At 39.7% G+C, this 27,400-nt stretch overlaps 1 protein-coding gene across 1 annotated transcript in view; it reads right to left on the bottom strand.

Moving 5' to 3' along the window:
* oca2 (oculocutaneous albinism II) overlaps positions 1-22,001 on the bottom strand; it is a 69,847-nt gene extending 47,846 nt beyond the window's left edge. The window contains exons 1-13 of the mRNA XM_027005615.2: positions 21,772-22,001; positions 18,103-18,189; positions 15,614-15,787; positions 15,438-15,495; positions 15,233-15,305; positions 14,571-14,722; positions 14,056-14,138; positions 13,569-13,722; positions 9,271-9,342; positions 8,346-8,411; positions 7,584-7,640; positions 6,168-6,292; positions 4,086-4,224 (exon numbers count right to left, since the gene is read on the bottom strand). Of these exons, the coding sequence (XP_026861416.2) occupies positions 4,086-4,224; positions 6,168-6,292; positions 7,584-7,640; positions 8,346-8,411; positions 9,271-9,342; positions 13,569-13,722; positions 14,056-14,138; positions 14,571-14,722; positions 15,233-15,305; positions 15,438-15,495; positions 15,614-15,787; positions 18,103-18,189; positions 21,772-22,001 (1,470 nt within the window). The remainder of the gene's footprint in view (positions 1-4,085; positions 4,225-6,167; positions 6,293-7,583; positions 7,641-8,345; positions 8,412-9,270; positions 9,343-13,568; positions 13,723-14,055; positions 14,139-14,570; positions 14,723-15,232; positions 15,306-15,437; positions 15,496-15,613; positions 15,788-18,102; positions 18,190-21,771) is intronic.
* Positions 22,002-27,400: the final 5,399 nt, after the last annotated feature.

Here is a 27,400-nt window from a genome sequence, read left to right as displayed (position 1 = left end):
ATATAAAATAGCTGTACTACAGAGATACACTAATGCTTACAGCTGATGTTGTGCTGTTCCTTAAGTGTATGTCTGCCTTAGTGTGGTAGGTGAGTTCCAGTTTAGGTGAGTTCCAGTTTAGTCACTCTAAAGGATGCCGAAGATGACTGGAGTGTATCCCAATACTTACTCTACTGCAGCGTGTGACAGTTAATTATGATGTGATCAATCAAGGGGTGAAAATAAACATACACTGCCTGAGGTCACATAAATGTCACATGTACATGCGCATATTCAGGTGGGTTTGGTTAATTTAGGTCATGTATGTGTCAAAATGTTATGAGGCCTCCTTCAGTATGATCACAAAGATTCACATGCACACGCACTCAAACACCTCCTCACATACACCCCCCGAAATCTAACACACAAGTACACTCATCTGACCCAGATCAAACAGATTCCCGTCTCCTACGCATGCACCAGGAGAACCCTAAGTGTCATTTGGTTTCACTGACTCCCCCCTTTATTGCATCAGGTTGCTGGAAATATGCACAAATACAACACACTCATACACATGTGCACGCATACACACACACATGCTTACTGGTGGTGATGGCAAGCCTGTTGACATGCCTGAAATACTCTGATAAATGTGATCATACAGCAGGGTTTTTTACTGTATGTCTCAGAGTGAATGTCAGAGCTAGCTAAACTGGAGTCAGTTCAGTGAGATAAGCACATAAACAACACCCAACAAAAGAGGCTAGATTCATAAAAATGCAAATGAAGAACAGGCAAAACTCTAGGAGGGAGGTTCATTTTCAGCTTACATTTTGTTCTGTTTAATTGTTCTGATTGATGAGGAGCTTTGGGGAAGACACACCATGTCTTAGTTAGCATGTAAGAGTGGTCTACTGTAGGAGTGGGCTATACCTAAATGAATGACCTGCATGCTTTGTAAGCATAAACAAATTTTCCTGTATGTAATCAGGACATACTTCATGGTAGACAGGAGCAGGTACATTCTGGATCACTCCCAAGGAGTCACTCCACCAACCTTTTTCTCCATATCTTAAAGAACAAGAGCAAAAAGCTGCTAGACATTTAATATGTTTCAGCAACAGCATGTAATTCCTCCAGCCAGATTACATCTGGACGACACAGTTAAATAAAGGTGGATATATATATAAATAAAATATATTTTCTATGTGTTTGCACAGTACTTCTCATTAACAGCACATCTCCATTGGAGAACTGAACACACAGAACCCAAAGCAATCTGTATCTTTAAGAGAGCTAGTAACAGTAGCAGGTGTGTAACATTTTCATATGCTTTTTATATAGTTTTCTACCATCAAGAGTTTCAAGCCCAGCAAAACTTTGAATTTGCAGATACAGGGCTTTTATAAACCTGCTTTTTGGAGCCCTTATCCAGTAGGACAGTGCCCTTGAAGAAGAAAATGCAACTAGAGCATATTTTCAGCACCATGGTCGTGTGTAGAAAGCAGTGTGGCAGGCACCGATGACGTCTCTTTGGGGCCTTCATGGCTCTCTCAATGCCTGTACCCAAAGGGCTGTTTAAACGAGGTGGGAATTCCATCGCCACTGGGTAAAGGAGGAAATGACCAAACTAAAGCCTGCAGAAGAAATACTGAAACACAGCACATTTTAATACACCTTGTCCTCAGGAGAAATACTGAATAAGAGGACATTTTAGTATAGATTGTCCACAATATTGCTTGTTCACAGTGCTATCATGAACCAAAAGAGGTCATGAGAAGTGAAAAGAACATTTGCAATTTTAGAGGAAAACAGCTATAATTGGGATATATGAACAAAAGGGGACATAATGATGCTGTAAGCTTACAAAATGAGACAACATGAAAAATCATGCTTTGAAATTCTTGCCCTAAATGCTGCCTTTAGACTGTAATTAGGCTTAGTAATCAGAAAGCTTTGGTGTCTGTTCAGAATTTCACGTTTTCTGGGTTTAAGAAGTCATTGCATTTAAAATAGCTCATTTAAAGCTCATTAGGTATCTTTTACTTCCAAGGTGGGGAAATTCAATTTCAAGCCATATGCACTCAATATACATTGTAATGTATCTGATTCTGCGTATTGGATTCAGTTTAATGCAAATTGGTTGAAAGCTAAATATCTGGGAGACTTTGATGAATAGCATGGCTATCAGGCAGGTGCAGTGCTGATGTAAGGTGATTTCCATTTAAATGCATTATGTATTGCAAAACTGCTGATTTCAAGTGTTTTGTAGTGTAGTAGTCATGACCAGAGTGCTGTGTCTCAAACATCTTATCTGTATCAGAACAGTTAATACATTCCAGTATTAATTTTCATATAGAATTGATACGATGTCTCAAACTCTTGGGTGTATATGGCACATATTTATTAGATGATACAACCTGGTCCTTGTACTCCCTCTCTCTTTCCTTCACTCACCCCCCCCCCCCCCCCCCCGCCACACACACACACACACACACACACACACACACACACTCTCTCTCTCTCGCTCTCTCTCTCTGTCTGTCTATGGTACTAAGGTAGGATGTCTCCTGTGAGTTGTTCCTTAATCAGTATCCAGACCTGGAGATGAAAGCTGCTCTGAGATCTATTTCTGCCTCTGTCTAACAACAACAACAACAACAACAACAACCACACACACACACACACACACACACATACATGCATACGCACACACATGCACCTGCACACACGCACACATTCACATGCACACGCATGCTTGCCAAACACACACACACACACACACACTGCCTCTAGGCACAATCAGCAGGCATGGCCTACTGATACATTGTCTCATCATCTTTGTCTGTGCCCTCTGTCACAGACAATTCCAAGCACTTAAACACGTGCTAATGCAAACACCTCACACATTCACACAGTCATTTCAAAGCACAGGTAATCACACACTTGGACAGTGAGTATAGCCTGCAGCAGGGTCAAGATGAGGCCGTATCTCAGTGTGACAGACATCTCCATCACCCTTTCAGCCATGGGCCATGCAGCTCAAAAACTCTCCTTCCCTTGTTGTAAACCAACCTACAAATCAGAATAAATGTCCTTACACCCTCCAACTGAGCCATACATCACCCCCCACCCAATCACTCACACACACACACACACACACACACACACACACACACACACACACACCTCTTAGTCAGGATACCCAACAGTAGTGTCAGTCTTACTCTGTGTGTGGAGGTCAACTAATAAAGGTTTTTGAAAGAACAACCTGTGCATGTGTAATATAGTCCAGCAGAGTGGATGAGATGTTATAGGGTCAGTGTGTGACAGACAACTGCATGCTAGTTATTAAAGCTCATGTAATGGAGCAGGAATAGAGGAAAGGCCTCACACACAAGGATTAAGGTGATAGCCAAAGTTATACTTGCTGAAGTTCTAGTCAGTAAAGATAATGTAGCTGTATGAAATCACTGGGCAATATGGAGTGGAAGAGCAGGTGACAGTGCTGACAGTCGTCAGCTCTCCCTCCCTTCTCAGCAAGATCGCAATGGAAATAATGGACACACTGCCACTCCCAGCATGCTACAGTTACGTCATGTTACCTGTGTGTGTGCGAGAGTAGATCTGGCAGGATGTACAATGTGTATGATTAATGGTGCAAGGATTGTGTGTGTGTGTGTGTGTGTGTGTGTGTGTGTGTGTGTGTGTGTGTGTGTGTGTGTGTGTGTGTGTGTGTGTGTGTGTGTGTGTGTGTGTGTGTGTGTGTGTGTGTAGGCATGTGTAATCATAGAGCTGCCAACTTTTATGTTTGTGTGATTAATGATATGAGGGGGGTGAGTGTGTCAGCTGCTGCAAAGAGGAGAGAAGGGTGGTGCAGTGGAGCAAAGCCACCATTATGACAAACAGACGCCTTGTCATATTAATGCACATGCATGTGTAATAATAACCTCTTCACACTTTAAACTGTCATGAGTCATTTGTATAAAAGTGGCATATTCACTGGACTATTTCTAAGAAAGAAACTTATATAATACTACCCTTTCCACCTACAACCAAAATGAATCCTTTGTTAATATTTCACTTGCTGGAAATAAGACACATACTTTTTTGCGCAGGTCCTGGTTGGATACAATGATGACATTAGGGGGGTCTCCCACCGCTGTGGCAGCTCCTCCAATGTTTGTGAAGATGACCTCAGCAATCAGGACATGTCTTGGGTCCAGATTCAGCACTTCACATAGCCTGACCATATGCACACACACAGACACACACATCTACACATCAAATTACTACTGATTGTACTGAGACAAAACACTACTCTTTTATTATGGAATGCTTTAGCTGTAGGAATTCTGCATATAAGTCTTAGAAAAGCAACACAGTTGACACAGCACCTACAAAACATGCCCAATGGGTATATTGGTTTAAAGGAAGTATTTCCTACATACTTTTACACCAAGAGAACAGCACATCAAATTATCAACCACCAGCGGTGCCAAAACACAGAAACATGGTGAGGCAGATATCAAAGGTCGTCTACTGAATCCAGTTAATTCTACAAAAATTAAGCTCAGACGTGCACAGTGAAACAAAGAGAAAAGGAGAACAAATGTTTCAAGCAAACAATGAGGAATGATAAAATAAAGCTTTCGTAGATCACCAATGACATCAGCCTCAACATTTCACTGTTTTATGCCATTGGTGTGAGCATTTTTTTTTTGCTTTATTGTGTAATTCTAAAAAGCAAGGTGACCAATGTGCAGGCTACAAGAGATAAGTGTGACACATGTGATCCACAAAGTAATTCCAGGAGTTTACTAGAATGCCCATAATAATGGATGGGTGCAAGAGTGCAAAAATGTACAGCAACTCCAGACAAAATCTAGTCACCTACAGACCACTAACAGAGCTCTCTCTCCTGTTCTACTCCTGGCTTTGGACATTAAAGGATGTCTAAAGTGGGCAGACTATGAACGAATCTTTAGCCATGATAAATCAGTTCCAGCATTTGCGTAAGCAGATCTCCTCTTCAATTATCCCTGCTGTTATGCAATTGTGCGTATGCACGTGTGTACATGTCTTAGAGTTCATTGTAAACGTCATTAATATTTCAAAGCCCAGTGCTTTGAGGTATGCAGATGTAGATAATGGCATGTGTTTGCGTGAGCAGAGGACTCTTTCTTCATGAAACAGCAACTGCTTCTAACCCACATCACCTCTATTACTGTGTACTCAGAGAAACAATCCTACATGGGTTTTATAATCCTATATGTTTTATTTTACACATTTATAGTCGGAATACATTTCTCTGGTGGAAGTCCGGGGGGAGATGCTGGGGTTAAAGCATAGCTTGACAGACAGATAGCTCATGAAATTATATAAAGGTAAAATCTAAAACTATAAGCAAGTTTACATTTTAATATTTTTTCTCCAGAATTGGGGTATAGATGCTAGATACCAGGCACCATTAAAGGAGAGCCATATCTATGTTGAAATTAAAATGGTAAAGTAATGCAATCAACCACACACATATATTACATGCAGAAAATATCTCTCTTCCACACAGGAGCAAAGCTCTTGCACACAAAACCATACAATAGGAATGATCCATCATGCTGCCCAGTTGTCTGCTGTGGTATTTCACTGTAATCGAGGAGTCTTGGAGAGACGCAGCAGGCTGAAATGGCAGTGAAAAGACTGATGAGATAGAAGAGCTTCCATTACTCGCTGTCTCCTTGTGTAACTCTAAAGCTAAAGAAGAACCTCAGAACAGGGAGAGAGCCCTTCAGCACTCTGCTGGTCCCTGTGTGAAGAGAGGCTAGCCTTAACTAATGCTAACAGTCATACCCCAAGAACATGTAATGCTGCAAGCAACATTTTATAACCTCATGAGAGTGAGGAGGCAGGGAGGAGAGGAAGACGGAGAGCAATGGGGAAACAAGAAATATAAGGTTATAAAAATAATTTAAAAAGTACAAAAGGAAGATGGGGCAAAGGTCAAAAATGGTGAATTGAGTTGGAATTTCAAAATGTCTGACAGCTAGTGTCTGAAAGCACAAATATGGGTTGGTGAATGGGGGGCAATAATGTACAAACGTTGAAGTGGAGGAGGATCCTTACTGGTCTGCATCCTGGGACTCTATACAGGGTCAAACAAAACAATATATAACATGCAGGGACTCTACCTGATGGTAACGGGCGTGAAAAGCATCATGGTCGTCACATTGTCCAGGAAGGCAGAAAGAATGGCAGCGAATAGACAGAGGATAATGATCATGGGCCACACTCTTCCTCTTGACACCTGATAAGCCTGCAAGGCAACAAAGCCATCACTAAAAGTGGCCCTTATTTGAACACTTTTGTGCCATTTAATAAGATAAGAAGACTTTGGTAATAAATAAGACTCAGTTCATTATTATGTGCACATCCACTGACTTCTTATTTCTTATTATATTGTTGCCTCTTTCTGCAAATCTAAACATGATCATGTTTCAAGAATCTGGAACTTCTATGGGGATAGTATTATTTGCACACAGCTCACATTTCTGTCTACTATCTTTTAAACATTCAAAAAACAAATACATTTGTTCAAATGAGATGGTTAGCCATTCACTCAGTGGTTAACAGTGAAAGAATTTCACTGTTTACTTGAAACACTAAGACAGGAGACAGGCTCGATCACAAAAGAAGTCGAAATGTTCCACTGTGCAGATCCTGCTAGTCATCAGTACAGGCTGTGCGAGGTTGTCGCTATGGAGACATTATCTGGCTGTCTGGAATAATCCTAATCAAGTAGCATCATGGGGCTACAGCCCACCTGTGATATCACATCTCTGTGATTATACAGGACCCATGTACCAACATCCACACATACCTGGACTTCCACACCAATACATACACACACAGATGCAGTGAGCAGAACACACAGCAGTACTGCTGCTTTTAGGCACACATTCAGACCAGGCGAGGTTCACCATATCAGCGGCCAGTTGCCACATTGAGAATGGTGGCAGAATGTGGGTGAGGGTGGCATTTCTAGCAAGATATTATCCTTTTCAGGCTTGCATAAGGCCAGACCTTTTTTTTTTAATAATCATGAGACTGTCCTGTCTGTTTTCTGAGTGGAGAGGTTTAAGAGCCCTCTCCTCATGTTAAAGACAGATGTGTTTGCTCTCGTAATCTCTAAAGAATGTACATGAACTGTACATAGTCTACCTGCAGTCCACAGAGAGCCATGTGAAAGAGCCGGGGATTTCCATCCCAGCTCCCCACAGAGAACAATGATGGATTTCAAACACTTTTATCATTTCTAACCCATTTTCCCAAAGATTTATATACTTTTTCCATTGTTCCAAGAAGATTTGTTCCAGCTAATTTGATTCTGTATGCCTATAAGAGCTTGATATTCATCCATAAATTTCAAATATAAATCATTTGAGCACCTCTAGTTACCTGGCTCGGGGTGAATTATGGGGATTTTGAGAACGGGAATGAACATATTTGTGAATGCACTGGAAGACAGGCTACTCTGAGCGGCTATTCGGACTGCTCCCTTTGCTCTGCGAATTTGCCCATATGTAACGATGAGTCACCCCACTCACCTTAACAGCACAATAATCGAAGAAGCCAGTCTCAGAAAAAATGGCAACCAAAATCATCTAGAAGTAAGCAGATATGCATGAAAAGGTCAGTGTCAAAATGGATTTAGATTGCAGTGTAGTACCATATTGTTTGAGGGTAGAACATTTCCCAATCATCTACATTTTATTATTCATTTAGATGTAATAGTTTTTGCTTATGATTAGTCAATAAAGGCAAATGTGTCTATATATTATACTATCACAACTGCCGTACTCAGAATACAACTGAATGTTTTTTGCCACAGTACACAGGAGCATTAACATGCTGCAATTTGATTTTTTTCTTTTGCCTCGATTCTCCTTCATTTCTTTCCACAAATACTTCTATGTATAGTCATCGGCACTTTGCATGAGCACTTAAGGAGGACTGTTTGTTTCCATGGAGACAGCCACTGAACACATCAAGATCTTGAAAAGGATTGTGCTCTGGCAATAAGACCATAGCGTATGCTATATTTGTGTGTGTGTGTGTGTGTATGTGTGTGTGTGTGTGTGTGTGTGTGTGTGTGTGTGTGTGTGTGTGTGTGGTGTTGCTGCTAGACATTACTTGTTACAGTACCAGAAAAAATGTCTTCTGTTGAGTCACAAAGCAAAAAAATCACATAATCACAAATAAAGCAATCACATGATTTAATAGCTGTGGCATTGATTTCTGCCACCACTGGATTTGAGTGCATTGAGAAGAAGCTATTATGCTAGGAGTAGTTAATGTACAGTACCCACCATGCCAAAGAGCAAGGCCAGGGTCTCATAGTCGATCCATTCCACCACAGTCATCAGGCTTGGCCGCTGTAAGGGAGACAGACAGTCCACTTCACGTACCCACACAAAGCACTCTCAGAAGCATTTACCTGCACTGGTGTGAATGCATCAGCTCCAGCCCCATGCTTTTCCTAAAAGTGCTGCAGTGCATTAGTTACATTATGGGACACAGCTTACATGTATTTGTAATGCCCTACAAAAGTGCATTGCTTACATTTAATGCTGCAGAGTCATAGCAGAAACCAGTCTGATGTGGACACACTCAGTGCAGTAAGACTGTGAACTGCCATACAATGTTCTTCATCCATCATTAGAGCAATATTACATTTCACCGCCTCTCCTCATGCTAATGTAGTGTGTCCCAGCCCTAGGCTCTCTGTTCACCATACCAGTGTAGTTATAAATATCTTATCATTTTAAAGCTACTTTTTTATACATAATATATTAAGCTGAATCCGTTACAGCAATTATTTTTGTCATTCTGTCCAGTCTGCATCTCTAAATTGCATTAAAGCAAATGTTTATTAATGTTATAGCAATATCTTAAATATACATGCAGATGGTGCATATTCCATGCATACTGTATAAAATGGTTAACTCATTTAACATAATGTAAATGCATTCGCTCTCACCAAATAAAAGCTAATCAGCATCACTTCTAGTTAAGTGAGCACATCCCAGAGTACATAATTTAAGAAGGTAGGAGTAGTCTTCACCAGACAAAAAAACCCTCAAAAGCATGTTAAAAATTAATCGTAGTGAAGTCCAATGTGCTGTGGGAATGTGAGCATGTTTAACTAGGGTGGGCAGGGATGGGAGTTAACATACATCTCCAATGCATGTGAGTGAGTTTAACTAGCGAGAGCAGGTATGTGAGTTAACATACATCTCCAATGAAGGCGAGAGCTGCCAGGGCAGCCAGGGAGCCCAACATGGCAGCCAGGGTGCGATGGACTATCTATAAACACAAATGCAAAGGTTACACTAGCCACACAGTTTTCTGCAAAAAAAATAAAAATAAAATAAGATTTAAAGCATTTAGATCATTTCATTATATTGGACAAAATATGTTTAGTTAAGCATAAAAATTATAGTGCATGTACAAATGTAGTGTATATATAACAGTAGTAGCATAAACAATATAAAACAGATATTTTATTGTACCTTTAACCAGTGTTATCTGATAGTTGTCTTTATATTGCAGCAGGAAAGCCAAGTACAACATGCATATAAATCCTTTTATATAAATTATTTTCTTTTTTGCATCCATTAAAATGAACACTGATACAAAAGGTAATTCTGAAGAGTACTGCTCAGATGAATCACTTTGCTACTTTGTGTGCTCCTCTGAAAATCTTGCCCTTTGATGTACCATAAAGCCTGAATATGTTAATGATGTCCTAACCATGCTTTTCTTTTTCTTAAATCCATAAGGCTCAGTTATAGAGCTAAAATCACTATAATCATCTATGTCTGATGCTTCAACACAAAGCAGCACCTATCACAGGGGAAGATTAGGGTTTTCTACCCTTCACTCTTTGCTTTGGACAAAACACAGGTGAGTGCAACATTTTCTGGACCTTTACAGGATGGCCGCGTGCCACATGGACTGAAGGGCATTCTTCATGCCCACCAGGGAGGCTATGAGCAATCATAATAATACTCAGCAGTGGTGAGAGGCACCACAGGAGAAAGTGGCAGAAGCCTACACTGCCAGCTAACCATTAGGAGCACAGAGAAGCGCAGCCCTGCTGGGACACTCCTACCTCCTACCTAGGGGGGAGGAACAGTCAATGTTGCATTAGAACTGCAAGGCTACATCAAAGCAAGGTTTAGGACTGAACAGTTTGAGAACTGCTTTCAGAAAAAGACCATGGGTATAGTTTGCTTATGTTTGTGATGTCTGGTTTCAAGCTTCACTGGAGATTTTCAGATATGAAAGAAAGAGGTAAAGAGACTCTTCTAAATGAATAAATATTATGAAGCCAGTGAAAATAAAGTTAAAAGAAAGCCAAGCAAAGTCCAAAATGTGGTCATATTTCTGGATCATCCAGCACTAGTGGTGCTAGGACAGGAGAGTTTGAGCTCCAGTTATGAATAATCTATAACACTTTATTTAAATGTTTAAAAGGTGTCTGATATAAAAATTTCAACATGCATTATTTATGTGTCATTTAACACATATAAATATTCATAAATATTAGATGCTAAATGCTTCACAGATTCCAAGCATTAGTTTCTCCTACAACAAAGAGTTTTTAACGTGTAAGAGACTATGAATTAATAAATGCCCAATTGGACAGCAGCTTCCTTTAAGCAATGACACATTTGATGATTTCTGCTACTGTTAGAATTTGTGAAAAGAATAGTGTGGCAAAGGCAGAGTTCACTCGTGGTTCTTCATGGGAAGGGGGTGGCACTGGTTTCAAACCACAGATTGTAATGTATAGTAAATTTATCCCAATGCTTATTACACATGAGACCATTACTGTCTGTGGAGGGCTGGAGTATGGGAGACCTGCAGTATATCACATGTTTAATGGGAATTTGAATTGTAAATAGAATCCTGCAGATTTGTTCTGAGAATGACTGAAGTATGTGCAGTCTTAATGAAGGGGTCATATTAAGAATTATTCCTGTCAGGTCTATGGCAGACACTTGTCTACAAATAGAGTTCAGCTACCATAAGCTGCCCTGACAAACCTTCCATGTCTTTTTTCTGTTCATTTATGGCAACATCTACTAAAATATTTTTTTTAAATAAAAATGTAAAAATACAAATAAATAAAAATCTCACTGAAGCTGATATCATCAGAGCTTACTTCAAAATAGAGCTGGACATAACATGAATTTAAAAAATAACTGAATGAGAGTATTTTAGGTGGGATTACTCTAGTCAAAGAAATCACTCAGTGTACAAAAGAAAAAGCCTAACAAACATCTGAAAGAAGTAGCTTCACAAATCCAGTTCAATTAGACATCTATTGGTGCACATTTGACAATTTTTTTTTTTGTTTTAGGCTGTGAAGCAAAGAAAGCAAATTTTACGTATGTACAACACTATGTGATTTTATAAAAGAGATAATCTGAATGTAGGCTTTATCCACAAGGGAAAGACATATAATAGTTGTGCATGGTGCCTCTGTTATTTAAAAAAAAAAAAAAAGGAAAAGATTTCGTTGTGCCTATCCATTGGGGCACATTTTAGTTATATGTCTTTCATTGCATCTAACATGTTAGAAAACTGGCCTAGTAAATACAGAAAAGTCAGCTGCATACTGAAAATGACCATGACCTAAGGGCCCAAAGACCTTTTATGTGTCCACCTGTATGACGGAGAATAGAGCGCACTAGGTGCACAGAGCCTGAACATCTCTGCAGTAGCATGTCTGCAACAGCATTTAAACTGCAGGCACAGGATCAAGGTTCAGGCTGAGCCTTAGAACTTTCTCATCTCTTTACACTCAGTTAAGAAAGGAACGCTTCTCTCATATTTAATAATGCAGTAAGGAATGAAAATAAGTGACTGGTTCAAATAATCTTCCTGAAGAAAGCAAATTCATATTAGAGTTAAAGGAATGAATGTCCTAATAATTTAGTTTAAAAATATCTCCAATCAGTCCTGTTATTACTTATAAGAGAATATGCATTTCAGGCTCCCTAGTGTACTCTTAATGATAAGGACACTGTACATTGGACATTGTGCTTTTGATTAAAATCCTCTCTTTGCTCTTACAGGACCTAACTGCATGACCCCAGGGCAGAAAATGATATCAATCCTAAAAGTTGCATAGCAAGTTAAAATGGAGTGATCTCCCTATTTCTACATCCTCCAGAAACAAGAGACAGAGAAACATTAGCTCACAGGATGCACACACTACAGGGACCTTATGAGACCTAGCCCACAGTAGATCAGACAGAACATCAAGTGATTAGGCATTCATAGACTTAAAATGCATAAGTGAATATTTTGTTCTACTCATTTATAGAAGTTCACATGGATTGGAGATAATAAGACAATGCTGAAGTTAAAAAATACCCAAAGGATTGTGTCTGTTTTAGACCAGAAAGTGCTAGTAAAGAGGTGATAAAGTTGTTAAAAGTGTTATGACGGGTAATATCAGGATGTTGTTCTGTTATAAAATATTTCTTTCATATTACCTTGGTATCACAAGGTTTTTATGAATAATTACAAATAAGTAAATAAATAAATAAAAACAATTTATGAGGGATTAAATAGCGGCTCAGAAAAAATGGCAGTGTGAATTTAACACTCTGAAGGAATCTTAGTTGAGCTGTAATATTTTTCTTTAGAGAAACAGTATTTTCATGTTAGGTATAATTCTTAAGGGTTTGGAGTAGTTTCTAGCCATCCAACTGAGAAAAAATGCGCCTTACTCTCCATCTCCAGGAGAGCCAGGTGACACCAAATGGTCAACAGAAGTACTTCACCAATCAGCACTCGTGAAGGTGCTGATACTTGGTCCTGAGATTTGATGCATCCTCATAATATGTTAAGTAGTTAGATTAATTATACCATGATTTTAAAAATTTGTGTAATTTGTAAAATATTTTAAGCATTTTCAACAGCCTTTTTAACAGCCTGCTCAACTATTTGATAGCATTACCACATTTGCATTTCATTTATTCTGTTTGGCAGACACTTTTATGCAAAGTAACTTACAAAGGGTGACATTTTCTCCATAAACAATTTGTTTAAAACAAACACCTCTCTTGTTTTCTCTTTCCTTTAAACCTTGTTTGATGCCACTTATATGACACTCCACACAAAGGGCTTTATTACCCAGAATTCTGTCCCATCTGCATTAGGTAGTAGGTCTCATTACTAAAGGACCTGAACACAGCATGGTCTTGTTCCCCCATTGCTCAATTCAAGGTCCTAAACAAGAAGATAAGCAGCAGGTGTGTTTATAATTGACCATTATATGGAACTATAGAACAGCGCACCCAAACAGGACTCACAGAAGAGCTCTGTCATTAAGCAAGCCCAAGATGGTGAAACTTTAAATGTCATTATTTATTTATTTAGTCATTTTTATACAATAGCTACATCAAGGCAACACAGTGCTCGTCATAATCTCAAGGACAAATCCATTTTGTAGAATGAGAGTCCCTTCAGGACTGAATATTTTTTAAATTACTGTAACAGATGCCACACTTTACCTCAAAGATGATGAGCACGTAGACTCCAGCCAGGATGAGTCCCGCAATCAGCACTTGTGTTTCCACGGTTACATAAAGCGACTGGTATGTCATAGAGAGAGGAACAACCTGAGTGTCCTGAAGGAAGGCCTGTACATTAACCTGAATTGGAGCACTGGACAGATAGAGGGAATCCGTAAAATGTATCAACATAGCAAGTTTAGTGTCATCAAACTCTCATTCTCTGAACTAGCTATTCATAGTATTTTAAATTACTAGGTATTGTACATAAAGACAGCACTAGGTGCACTTCCTAAACAGTAGAATGAATTAGTCAAAACAACTATTCAAAAGGCTTTTATCTGTGTCCTGTTCCCCTGGAATATAAGCACCGGCAATGTTGCCATGGTGAAAGTACATCCCACTGCTGAAAGCAAACCCCACTGTAAAACATGTAATATCATGTATGAAATGTGCAGCTACTGTATCCAGCTCTCTGTTAGCATACCCAGGAAGCATGGCAAAAGTCCTTGTTGTAAGAATCTGATCACTCCTCTTTGAATGTAAAGGTATGGTCCAGTTATAGAGAATCTGCATACATAAAATCCGATGAAAACCGCTTTGTCAAAAAATGTATCAGTGCTGGTAGGGTGTGTGCCACAGATTACTGTCAGTTTTAGTTTACAGTAATATTCAGCTGCATGATTCTTATAGCTTGATAAAGCATTTGTTCCACAACATGAAATAAACTTGACAGAGCAGAAACAGCTCTACAGATAACTTATACATCATAGTCACAGATTTGAACAATGTGACACTTAATAATTGCATTCAGCAGAATACTCTACACCTTCTTCTGATATTTTGTTGGATGGGTTTCATAACAGAATGAAAAAATAAGAACTGCAATACATTTCAGAATTACAATACAAGGGCCATTGAATATGTGAAGCCACAGGACTATTCAAGGCTCTTCTTAATGAGAGTCACAATGCTCATGTTATTTAAGCATCTGGATCTCACCTGTTCTCTCCTGCGAAAGCCTATCTCTAACATTTGCTCCACCTGGATCAGAATAGACTCCTGGTCAGGACTTTTTTCCATTCTAGTTGTAAAGGGTCCACCCACTTGTAGCTTCCACAAGGCATTGTCACGGAAGTTTGTCAGGTTCATTGCTATGAGGTTAAGCTGGTCAAGGGTCATCCCACAGTTACAGTAAATGTAATGCCAGCTACCATTATCACAAAAGTTGCACATGCCCCATGGTGGGCACCATCTATGCCCAACACCCCCCCCCCCTTCCTTTAAGGATTGCACATTATAATAAACTGCTCCACAAGCAATGGCATACAAGTACATTATTGTTAGACCACTCATCTGGCAATCCTGGCAGGCATAGCAACTTTTCATGTATGATCACTTCAGTTAAATCCATTGCCATAAGAGCCTGTGTAATTTTAAACAGCAGATGGTAAGATCACCCACAATCAAGAAAGATGAGTCAAATCCCTCTGACAACTTCTGAGAGCTTGAGGAATGAATTTTGGAACTTTCATCCAGAGAATGTACAGTATATTAGACACATAAAGTTTAAAGAATTCACTCTTATCCAACCAGTAGATGGTAAGCAGTGCCCTGCGGTGCACTCTGTTCAGTCTTTGAAAGCACAGCATCAAAAAGGATACAGAAACTCTCAGTAGATGAGACTGCCAGCATCCTCCAGGGTCTCTCTCGGTCAGGGTACATGCTGAACACAAGCTGACCACACAACACAGCCATATTAATATCTGACAAATTACAGTTTCAGTAACAGTAGAATCTTGCACAGATCATGCCATTTATACCAAAAAAGCATCTTATATGTCTTGGCCAGATGGTTCTAAGACTTACTGAACAGAGGACAACCATGATGAAGATGGTTATGAGTCTTGTGATTCTGAAAACGTACCTGTAAAACAAGTAGAAATTTGGTTAAATAATGTTCTGCTCTCCTGCAGAATACAGATGTATCACCTTACAAATGCACACATAACAGTGATCCAGATTGCCAGGACTGGTAACGCTACCAAATGTTGGAGAAAAATTTGGAGTTGTGCTCATTTTTCTCAATGGAGAGAGAACGGGAGAGACTGGCCACTTCGCTGCCTAGCCGGCATCGCCTCTCCAGCTCTCCAGAGTTCCCCTCCCATGACTCTTCTCCAGGGCCAAAGCTGGAGTCATGCAGTGTCATATATGTCATTCTGCAGGGCACAGTAACATATCAGTCAGTTCACAAATACTGATTATGCTGCCACTTGGATTAATGCCATAAAGGCACAAAAACCTTGGATTAACCCAAAAGTCTAGTTTTGAACAAACCTTACGGCCACTCAAACAGCGAAAACAATCTACATCTAGAAACCCTTGAAATAACATTTATGTTAAAATACAGCAGAGCTTCATGGCAGTCATTCTCCTAAAGTATTTTTTGAAAAACAGCAATGGAACTTATTACAGTGAATACAGAGAAAAAGTCACAGCACTCTACTAGATCATAACCAGTGTAGCCTTGACACCACCAGGCAGCTGTAGACAGAATTACACTGACAGAAGCCTGCAATCTGACAATAAGACAAGCAGAAATGTGTTATTTGATTCAATGACATTTGACCAGCAAGAAGATGACTGTCTTTAAACAGCACTGCTGTGGAGCAAAGGCAAATCAGTAGGATGTGATATCATATTAGCATGTGAATTTTGGATATGGTTATATGGGTCGTAAAATGGTTTTAAAAATTGATTGGTGTATGTTACAGAATAACTGAGTTGGACATTTTTATTTAATCTTGTCAAATCACACAAACATTATCTAAGACTAGCACAGAGATTATAATTCTAATACAGGTGTAATCCCTTGGCTATGACTAACTGTACATAAAAATGAGTTTTGAAATAAAACAATGGCTTTAGAGTTTTCTAAAGTCTAAAGGGCACATTAGTGAACTAAGCTAATAAGCTCTGAAAAGTGATTCAGACCACCAATGCATTAAAAACAATTCTAAAAAAAAAATCTGTTTATACTGAAGAAAAAAAAAAAAACAATTTCATGTACATCATACAAGCTACCAGATAAGAAACATTCTAATTAGGGACTGTGTCTTTACTGGATATTTCCATTAGTCCTTCAGAGAATGTGCATGAATTTTAAAGCACACATAAACCATGCCTGAAATTGAAGTGTCTCAAATTGAAACAATTTGGTTTAATTAGAAAAATCAAGAGGCTCAAAATCTCTTTAAGATATCAAAATGCTAGAAGTGATGTGCTGAACAGTGTTTGTCTTAAACACATCTTTAATTATGTCTCCTGCTTTGATATAAAAATTTGGTTAAATGTGAATGTATTATGTCATTTATTTCTCATTAAGAGGTGATAAAACATACAATTACAGCCTTTGCTACTGGCTAAACTGTTTTAAATAAGACTTTCTTCCTGTCCTACTTAAACAGGTGAGAGAGATACAGTCTCATGAGAAGAGCACTGCTCACTGTAACATAGCATTTGCTCTCTCCTTTAACACCTGGACACTGTAAACATCCTGTACTTACTGCTTCTCCAATTCTTTTTGAGCTGGACAAAACATTTTACCACACCTGAAATTATTATGCTTATTTTATCTTTGTGATTAAAGATATTTAATACAAAAGTATTTTTCGCATTAAACTTTCTGTTGTGTAGACATATGTTCCCTTCATATGCGGAATTTACATTTCGGACGCTGGTGACTTTTCTGCGCCAATTCTGAAAATGCTGACTTTTTAAAAGTGTACCCAGAAAATATTTTTAATTCTTTCATCTAGAGGCTATATTTGATTTACTTATTCAATAATACTTCTAGTAATAAAATGCTTGTTCTAGTCAATAAAACGAAATGTATTATGTTCCTAATAACAGAATCACAGTATATTTATGCTATTTCAAGCGATGCCGAAATAAACATGGCACAAGTGCCATTTTGTAAAATGAAACAAATAAATTATTTTTAGAAAATAAATAGTTATAAATAGTAACAAACAGTTGTAGTCCTACTACAAATATATTTCAAACCATAGTACTCACACCTCTTGTATTGTTCGACGCCAGTTACCTGGACCTACAGCCATAAAACCTTCCATGAACCTCTCCCTTTCAGTCCAGGGCTAATTTCTTTTCAGTGAGCGCGCACTAGAGGACTTGAATTCTTAAACGGAACGTGAATTTGAGAGGCTGCTGAATTGAACGAAACACTTTTTAATGAAAGTTGCACCCATGATTACTTTGCAAGAAACATCTCAGAAGCACAAAATCTCATTCTTTACAACGAATGATGTGCATGAGTGCCTTCAGCCTAGGTCATTTCTAAAAACCAGTTTCATCTATATGGCTTCTTCCCTTGGTCAGTGGAGTACAGTGTTAAACTCAATGACTAAGTTTTTAACCTGTTATCTTTTACAGACATTGAATGACATTCGTCTGAAAGTAAGCAACTAAGCAATGTCGAGAGAAGTAAAATGTAGCTTGATCCAGTGAGTCTCACCCATCATCCCGTGACAGCTTGATCAATGGCGACCTCTCTGTTTGGCTGGATTTGCCTCTGAGGAAGTTCACGACACTGAAGCTCTGACTGAGAACAAGTGAAGAGGGGAATCTTTACTACATCATTTTAGAAGCAATTATTTAAGCACAATTTAGAAATCAATTCCTGGCATTTGTTCTTCACTATAGTTCATTAAATCAACTGAAAACTTAAGAGGTGCCCCAAACAAAAAACTGATAGTCACTTCACAACATGAAAACTTTAGGTTATAGCAAGCTTTGACATTTATATTTCACTGCAACAGTGTTCTGCTCTGATTTTGAATAGTGTCCCAGTTTTGTATGTAAAAGAGATGTAAAACAGTTTTGTTAAACCAGTACTGTCTCTTTTGTCTTATCTGACCTGTCTTCTTGATTGCCTCTCATCGATGGTCATGTTTCAGTGAAAACTCTGAAAGGGCCTTTTGCCTTTGGCCCATCATGACACTCCATATCATTCCCTCATCTGAACACCTTGATCTGTCTCACAGGCACCAGGCTAAGCCAGCCAAATGGCTTGGCAACTGACCATTAATGAGTGTGTCAGGGCCAACACCTCTCACCTTCTGCCTCGCCCTCTGGCTCTCCTTGGACCTTGCTTGCTTCGAGCTCAAATAACAGTTTGAGTAGGTGATGACTAATTGTGGGCACAGTAATAACAGCCTGTGTGCTGCCAGAGGCCCTTCCAAACTTAAAGAATGCACTGGTCGTATAGAGTTATGACCTACAGAGATCTTCAGGAGGATGAGGACAGAGCAATTACAGAATACTCTCCTACCCTCCTGAAATGCTGTCCCCATGTTGTTTTGCGTCATATAATATTCACAAGTCTAAGTTTTTATTTTAATGAGGTTACAGTGCCAGCCTAAAGGTATACTCTGTGATTTACAGTAGCAGATTTATGGCAAATGGCAGAAGCAAGATACAGATTGGTTTTATGTTCCAGTGGTTTTGTTTACACCAATTTTGTTGTAAACAATGGGATCATCATATATTAGCTTGAGATAGGTTGATAAAACAAAACAGATGGGGGAGGTTTAAAACTGTATAACATTAATTTTAACTGTATAACATTAGCTGTATAACATTAATATTAAAGTAAGAAATAGTTTATATAATAGTAATTGAATGGATAAAATTGACTAAAATTAACTGGAGGGCTCTACAGCCCTCCTTCACCAAACCTTAATGGCACTCACTGTCCTTCCTTTAAACACATGGCATGTCTAATTGCAATAGGCCACTGATTAAACATTTGTACAAACCAAGACAAAAGCAGGAGCCATTATGGTTCTTGGTGCAAAGAGAACAAAGACAAAGAGAACTGAGTAGACGTAGCATTCTCTCTCTGAGCAGCTTTTAACCGAATCAGTCATTAAGGGCTGACCATGCTCTGATCAACCCATATTTATTTACATAAGGCTGACGTTAAGACACCCACTTCAAACTGCATTAGCAATTCAATAACAACAAATTGAATAGAGCTCTTCTCAGAATAAGAACTCAGGATAAGATAATGTCTGGACATAGCAACCATACTACATACCAACCCTACTACAGGGCAAACTGTGTTGACTACTTATTAGACCTTCTCCACTAATCTGATGACCCTGAAAATACCCTGTTATAACAATCCAGCACTCCTCCTTGTCTCAATGGACATTGAATGATGGTGTTTATGTGAGTGAGTGAGTGAGTGAGTGAGTGAGTGAGTGAGTGAGTGAGTCCATAAATGTAAACAGAGGTCAAAGGAGGGAAAGCGAATCTCATTGAGACAGAGAGAAAGGGTAAAAAGAGAGAGGGAAAGAGAGAATGAGAGAATGAGAGAGAGAGAGAGAGAGAGAGAGAGAGAGAGAGAGAGACAGAGAGACAGAGAGAGAGAGTTAGCTCTATCCAACCATGACTATTGGAATCCCACTCAGGTTTAAACCAGACCAAACAGCAGTGGCTGGTCAGTCTAGCTCACCTCACCGCCCCCTCTAAGAAAGTTATGCAAGCTTCCACTGAAACTTCTACACACTGTGGTGGTCACTTATATAAGCTTTCACATATCAGGACATTGTGCATTCACCAATGTTTACAGTGCAAGGCACAGTTGTGCAGAGATAAACCAGTAAAATTGTCATGTTCTGTCAGTAGCTTTGTCCATTTCGTATCTCAAACCTGATTTATATCAATTAATGAAGATTTAAAACAGTAAGTCCAGATCAAATGTCAACTGCTATACAAAATATTGTCTGGGATACTTGGTGCAGTGAAGTAGCAAACTTATTGTATGTAGAGTGTGTGTGTGTGTGTGTGTGTGTGTGTGTGTGTGTGTGTGTGTGTGTGTGTGTGTGTGTGTGTGTGTGTGTGTGTGTGTGTGTGTGTGTGTGTGTGTGTGTGTGTGTGTGCTTCAGACAAGTCATGTCTCCAGGAGACATTTTAGGGTTAGGTATAGGACATCTTAAATGTAGGAAATGTTCAAGTCCATAATCCCTCTCTATACAGTTACACAGCATAGAGGATATTTGAAATGTTAGCTGACAGAATGGCAGGATTTAAAAATGAAGGCCAGCTTCATCTTATTGTGCACTACATACAGATTTATGAAACAAAGGGAGTGAGAAATCCATGTGCTCAAACAATGAAGAGACCTGACGCTTCTGAACCTTGACTCATTCCAGCTAACTGATCAGTGACATCAAGAACTAAGCCTAAAACAGTACCTTGCCTTTTTTATAAAACATCATGGGATTAGACACGAAGAAAAGCTCTTCTGAAGAAAGATTAGCTTTTTTAGCTATGTATTAAAATCGACCTGGAGATGATTCTTAAGGAGCAGAACACACTAAGCAAGAACTAAAAAATGAGGAATTTTAACTTATGGAAACAACCCATAAGTTAAAGAGTGAAAATGTGACAGTGTCCCTCTTCACTTGACTATAGGGCAGCTACATCACACATTTATTCTTCCTGATGTGCGCATTTATAAACACCAGTTTCAACCATGATGCTGCTGCAGCAATCAGATTACACTCATATCAGATTATATTAATATCGAACCTCATTCTTTCTCTCTGTCTTTCTCCCTCTATCTGTCCTCTCTCGACACGCACGCACGCACGCACGCACACACACACACACACACACACACACACATTTTTACATCATTACTGCCACAAAATTGAAGCTTAAAAATTAACATTTTTTAAAGATTAAAGACAAAGAATAAATGTCTTATTTCAATGCAAATATTTTAACCCTGAAAATGATCATGTGATCATTTCTTCACAAATACATTCCACTGTGCTTTCCTCTTTAAAATACTTTATACACACATGCATTTAACACATGATTTTGCCTTGATAATGTGACCCTGCATGTGAACACCAATCCTATATGAAGATCTCACCAATTAAGAGTAATAACACCAGGTTAACACCAAGTTCCAATTTTCTTAAAAGTGTAAAACCCAAACCAACAAAAAACATACAGTTCCCACAGAGTCTATATTGCTCTAACATGTTCTAAGATGACATCAAGGAACAAAACCATCCTAAGACAAGGTGTGCTAATCCTGGCCAAACTGAGCCATCTCTGAGTTGTTCTAAAGCGCAGAGTAGGCAGTACAGTGGGTGCCACTCACTACCTGTCATCAGGGCAGGCGTCCGTGCAGATCACGTGATGTCCCGGGGGCATGGCAGCAGCCTGCAACAGCTTCTGTGTCTCCCTCCTCTCAGAGAATCCCTCCAGGAGACGCAGCTCATCAAAGTTCCCGGCCATGGCCTCAGACTTCCTGTGGGCCAACTTGCTCTGATGGCTCTGAGCACCTGCCTGAGACATCTCCATCTCCAAGGTACCTTTGTTCTCCAGATACATCTCCGTTGAGTTGTAGTCCTCCTGGGGGGGGGGGGGGGGGGGGGGGGGGGGGGGGGGGGGGGTGAATGCAGGCTTACTTGCATTATACATAGCACAGGGCCAGCGCTGAGCAGATAATATTTGGGTGGAAGACTATTTTAAAACTGATGTGAAGTAGGTAGGTGGCATTCTAAAGCTAGGTGGTAATGTGTGTTGTACTGGTATGAATAAGGCCTAGTACGATGGTAGTGAGTGTTGTACTGGTAAGAATAAGGCCAAGTGCCATGGTAGTGAGTGTTGTTCAGCAGTTTCTTTGCACAATAAAAAAAGTGTATGTAGCGCAGACAGAACTTTGAATGGTGGGTGCATAAGGGGCCCCAAGAAAAAGAAAACCCAAATATGAGTGGGTTTTACCCTCCAAAGTCTGCACCTCATTTTCAGCTCCTCTTGATAGTATGCTGGAAATCAAAATATTTAATTTAACTAGCAGGCTAGATATTTTAGTTATGTTAAGTTCAAAGTAGTAAAATAAGTACTATGGTAGCATATTATTGATATTTGTTTCAAGACTAGTGTGTATAATTTTGCTCACTTGAGTTTATGTCTATAGAAATAATACTCACTTAGATGAAAAAAAATAGCCTATATTCCCCATGCAGGTTTAAAAAGTGGCAATAACACTACACTAAGGTTTTTGTTTTAGGTGCATTTTATATATTGACAGTACATATGACTTTGACCAGTGCTGTTCAACAGGATATCTCACAATTTGCAAATTTATGTGAAATGCTGCAATTTGCTATCCTCAGTCACAATGTAACAATCTGTGCATACTTCAAGTTGCCAAATGAAATGGGAAAGAAAATTGAAGCTGTTGAAGGAAAAATCATCAGGCTACATTTAGCAATAAACTAGCTTCTGCATTTTCATCTGTTGTGAGCCTTTTTGTTGTTTCTTTTTTGTTTTATTTTTATTTGTTTAGCAATCAAATCTGACGAGGAAAGTCAAAAAGAGGCAAATTTAAATTTCCATTTAAGCCTGGTAACATACAAATTATGCTGACAAAATGATCTTGAGGTAAAATGCAGAATCTATCCTTCAAACAGATTATTGGTTAGATTAGTCGATTAGTCTGGGAAAAAGGGTAATTCACTGGTCATTCCAACGGTCCTTTGTGGCTAAACTAGCCTGCAATAGAGGTCCTGTCCTGTGCTGTGCTACAGTAGTCCTGTGGTCAGAAACAACCAACAAATGATGAGAACCAAAATGGGGAAGAAAGGTGACATCAGTGACTTTGAAAGTGGCCTGAGCATTTCAGAAACTGCTGATCTACTGGGATTCTCATGCACAAGCATCTCTAGGGTTTACAGAGAATGGTCAGAAAACACAGAAAATATCCAGTGACCGGCAGTTCTGTGCATGAAAATGCCTTGTTGATGTCGGAGGTTAGAGGAGAATGGCCAGATTGGTTCGAGCTAATAAAAAGGTAACAGTAACACAAATAACCAATTTTTGCAACTGATGTATGCAGTGGAGCATTTCTGAATGCACAATACATTGAAGCAGATTGCCTACATCAGCAAAAGACCACACCAGCTGCCACTGTGAGCTAAGAATAGGCCACTAAGGCTACAATTCACAAGGTCTCACCAAACAATTGGAAATATGTCGCCTGGTCTGATGAGTCTCGATTAATTGGATAGTAGGGTCAGAATCTGATGTAAACAATATGAAAGCATGGATCCATCCTACCTTGTATCATTGGCTCTGGCTGCTAGTGGTGCAGTGGTGTGGGGTATATTTTTGGCATACTTTGGGCCCCTTAACCCTAAAAGAGCATTGTTTAAAGACTACAGCTGATTTTTGGTGATGACCTTTTATGACCACAGTGTCTTCATTTTCTGATGGCTACTACCATCAATAACCGTGGCCATGTTTTCCTTCTTTGTTTCTCTGCCTATATAAAGCCCACAGGTACACTCGTCCATCGCTGCCCATAGCTCGTCTGTTTCTGTGCCAAAGAAGACACTCTGAGTGCTGTCACTACTCTGCTACTTCTTAAACACCTGGAGTGGTTATCTATTTTCCTTTCTGATGCATTTAGCCAGCTCTATGATGGAGAATAAAGACACTTCTTCCTCCCTGCCATTGTCACATTCACCATATTAATTGCTGTTATTCTTCATATAATTTCATCATACTGTCCTGTAGTATTATTAGGTAAGCCATGAAGAATGTTTTATTTAAAAATATGTTTTTCTTAATAAATAAACAAACAAACAAATAAACATATGGATCTTCAAATGAAAATAGCTGCTGGCTACAGCCCTGATTTGGGAATGATTAACAGAAATTTTGCATGGTATCAGAGTCTCTTAATCAAAATCAAGGTGTTTGGTTTGTAATAGTTTCTAATACAGTGGGTAATTAGTGGATATGCAAGACATCTACAGAAAAACTTTACTCTTATTTCCAAAACCCAATTATAGGTTGCTATTAGGTTTATTGCAGAGCTTTCTCCAGGTTTCAGGTCCTCTATAGAGTACTATTGTTGGAGTCCAACTACTGTTATTGGAGTCCAGCTTGCCTCACTAACAGACTTGCCTAAGATGTTGGAAAGCTTACCATAATCATTAGCTTCACTGGCTAGGTGGCTGTCAACACCCAGACCAGGAGGACACAACTATCCCAATTAAGTAAGAACTCCCTCAGGTCCTTAAGCCACCTTCTGTTTTGGTCTCTCCTTCTCTCATACACACCCCAGCACTGTGGTCTTTAGGTCCTTTGGAAACACCACTAATCCCATGTATGTGTGTAATGAGAGGGAATAAGTTTTTATAAAAATGACTTTCTTTGAGATGGTATGTATAGTTCAATTTCTAGTTAAATCAGCCTAGTTGCTCCCTAATCCTCTCACGTGAAGTATGCTCCCAGATGGAGCATTTCTGCAGCGCCCAGTAAGCCAGAACCAATTCACTGGCAGCTTTTTTTTCCCCCTGGAGAAACACGTGAACATCACCATCACACACATTTGCTCATGCTTTGATGGAGATGAGCTCAAGCTTTGGCATTCATCTCTACATGGGAATGAAAACTGCCCCAGTCACATGGTGTGTGAGCACGAAATAGGCTTCAGTTTCCACCAGAGTGCCTAGAACGGCAAGCTGTGCTTAATGCGGTCCGATGTGACTCAGGAGAGAAACATTAGCAAGAAGGAAAAAGCTTATGATACTACTGGAGATAAAAATCCCTTGAATCAGTTTAAAAGTGTCAAACTCTTCACTGTGAAGTGTAGTCACTCATTCTTACACAATTTCACATGCACAAAAGCACTCATGCACACACACACACACACACACACTCCTTTAAACGCTCCCCAAAACACCCCCCCTAGTGGGGAGAATTAAAATTGACACTGGAAACATAATTGGAGTAGCCTTTGGCTGGTGTGGTTCAGCTTCTAAGAAGGCTTTTGTTGTCGCGTGCAGCAAGCACATGAGTGCAGAGCAATGACGCAGAATCCATAAAGTCTGGCTGCACGCTCCCGGAGCCTCTTCGGCCACATGCTCTAACTGACTTATGAGCAGTTCCTTGCTGCTGGAGCTGCATAGTAGATTGAGCTGCAAGTGCCTTGTTATCTGTGACCAGTAGCTTGGACTGGTTTGCGCAGTACGGAGAGTGCCTGCTTTCAGGAAACAGCCTCCTGACCTTCTAGCCTTAGCACACACAACAAATTGGAAAGCAAGTGAGAGAATAGAGGAAAACAAATGAAGTTTGTCTTTCAGCAGTCCTCGGGCCTGCCATTCAAACCACAACAATAATGTTTGCAGAGTGATAAGGGGAGGTGCAGATTATGGCCTGCCATGGTTGCCAGGGGAACGGGATTAGAGACAGATCTCATTTCCAGCACTGTGGATAGAGTGCAGACAACAAGCACCAGTGTGTGGCATTACGCAACTGAAGACAGGCCTCAGAGGGGAAGTCAGAAGGAACCTGTAAATATTTCCTTTCTAGTTTTATTGGTGTCAAATGAAGTTCCTACTGAGAGAACCACTGTAAGAGATCTCTTAATAGAGGTGTCCTAAGGAAGGACTTTTAATATGAAATTTCCTCCATCACTAACACAACTAAAAGCACTGAGAATGCAAACACATAAAATAAGTACAAATGTTTTGCACATCAAGACAAGCTGCATGACTTTCTTCATTTGCCTTTATAATCTTAATGAACAAAATTGCATTTTGTAATCAAAATACAACTAATGAAATTTCACAAGCTTCTCTTTGCACATTACTCAAGAGTTGCAACAGATTCTTTGGCCTTGAACTTTGGACTCATTGCTGAAGCAGTATTAAACTAACTAAAGGAGTTTAAACACACACACACACACACACACACACACACACACACACACACACACACTCACACACACACATACAAACAAACAAAAACAAAGTGGGTGAGTACTTATATAAACCCATCTCTTATTTCCATAAAAATAATGTAATTCCTGTAATTCCATTGATCCAGGTCTAAAGGTTATTAAAGTTTTAATTTGATTAGTTTTACTAATCAATACCTAACTAACACAATGTTAAATTTTCCCCTTAGTTTCCAAGAATCCAGATAAACAGCATCAATTATTTGAATAAATACAAAGCTGGAATGCATACTTTTTTCAAAAGAGTCAAATTACTGATTACAGGTTCTAACAATGCATTCTCAGAAATGTGCAATACATTACATAAATGGAGAGAAAGTTTACCTTTCAAATCGAAAATAAAACTTGTTGTAAGAAGAATGATGATGATGATGATGATGATGATGATGATGATGATGACAATGATGGTGATAAAAAAAAAAAAGAAAATCTCCAGTCTTGGCTGGTTGAAGAATGTTTTGAGTATGTACAAGTTGAGGAGCAGTCGAGAAAAGCTCCTGGGCAACAGGACAGTGAGGAGGAAGGGCTCCAAGGCTGAGAGAGAAGAGGAGTGGGGAGGAGGAAGGGCTCCGAGGCTGAGAGAGAAGAGGAGTGGGGAGGAGGAAGGGCTCCGAGGCTGAGAGAGAAGAGGAGTGGGGAGGAGGAAGGGCTCCGAGGCTGAGGGGAGAAGAGGATTGGGGAGGAGGAAGGGCTCCGAGGCTGAGGGAGAAGAGGAGTGGGGAGGAGGAAGGGCTCCGAGGCTGAGGGAGAAGAGGATTGGGGAGGAGGAAGGGCTCTGAGGCTGAGGGAGAAGAGGATTGGGGAGGAGGAAGGGCTCCGAGGCTGAGGGGAGAAGAGGAGTGGGGAGGAGGAAGGGCTCTGAGGCTGAGGGAGAAGAGGATTGGGGAGGAGGAAGGGCTCTGAGGCTGAGGGAGAAGAGGAGTGGGGAGGAGGAAGGGCTCTGAGGCTGAGGGAGAAGAGGAGTGGGGAGGAGGAAGGG

Source organism: Electrophorus electricus, chromosome 3 (assembly GCF_013358815.1).
Source record: "Electrophorus electricus isolate fEleEle1 chromosome 3, fEleEle1.pri, whole genome shotgun sequence".
NCBI classification, from domain to species: Eukaryota; Metazoa; Chordata; class Actinopteri; order Gymnotiformes; family Gymnotidae; genus Electrophorus; species Electrophorus electricus.
Note: the sequence above shows the minus strand (reverse complement) of the source record. Positions and strands in the feature narration are given on the sequence as shown.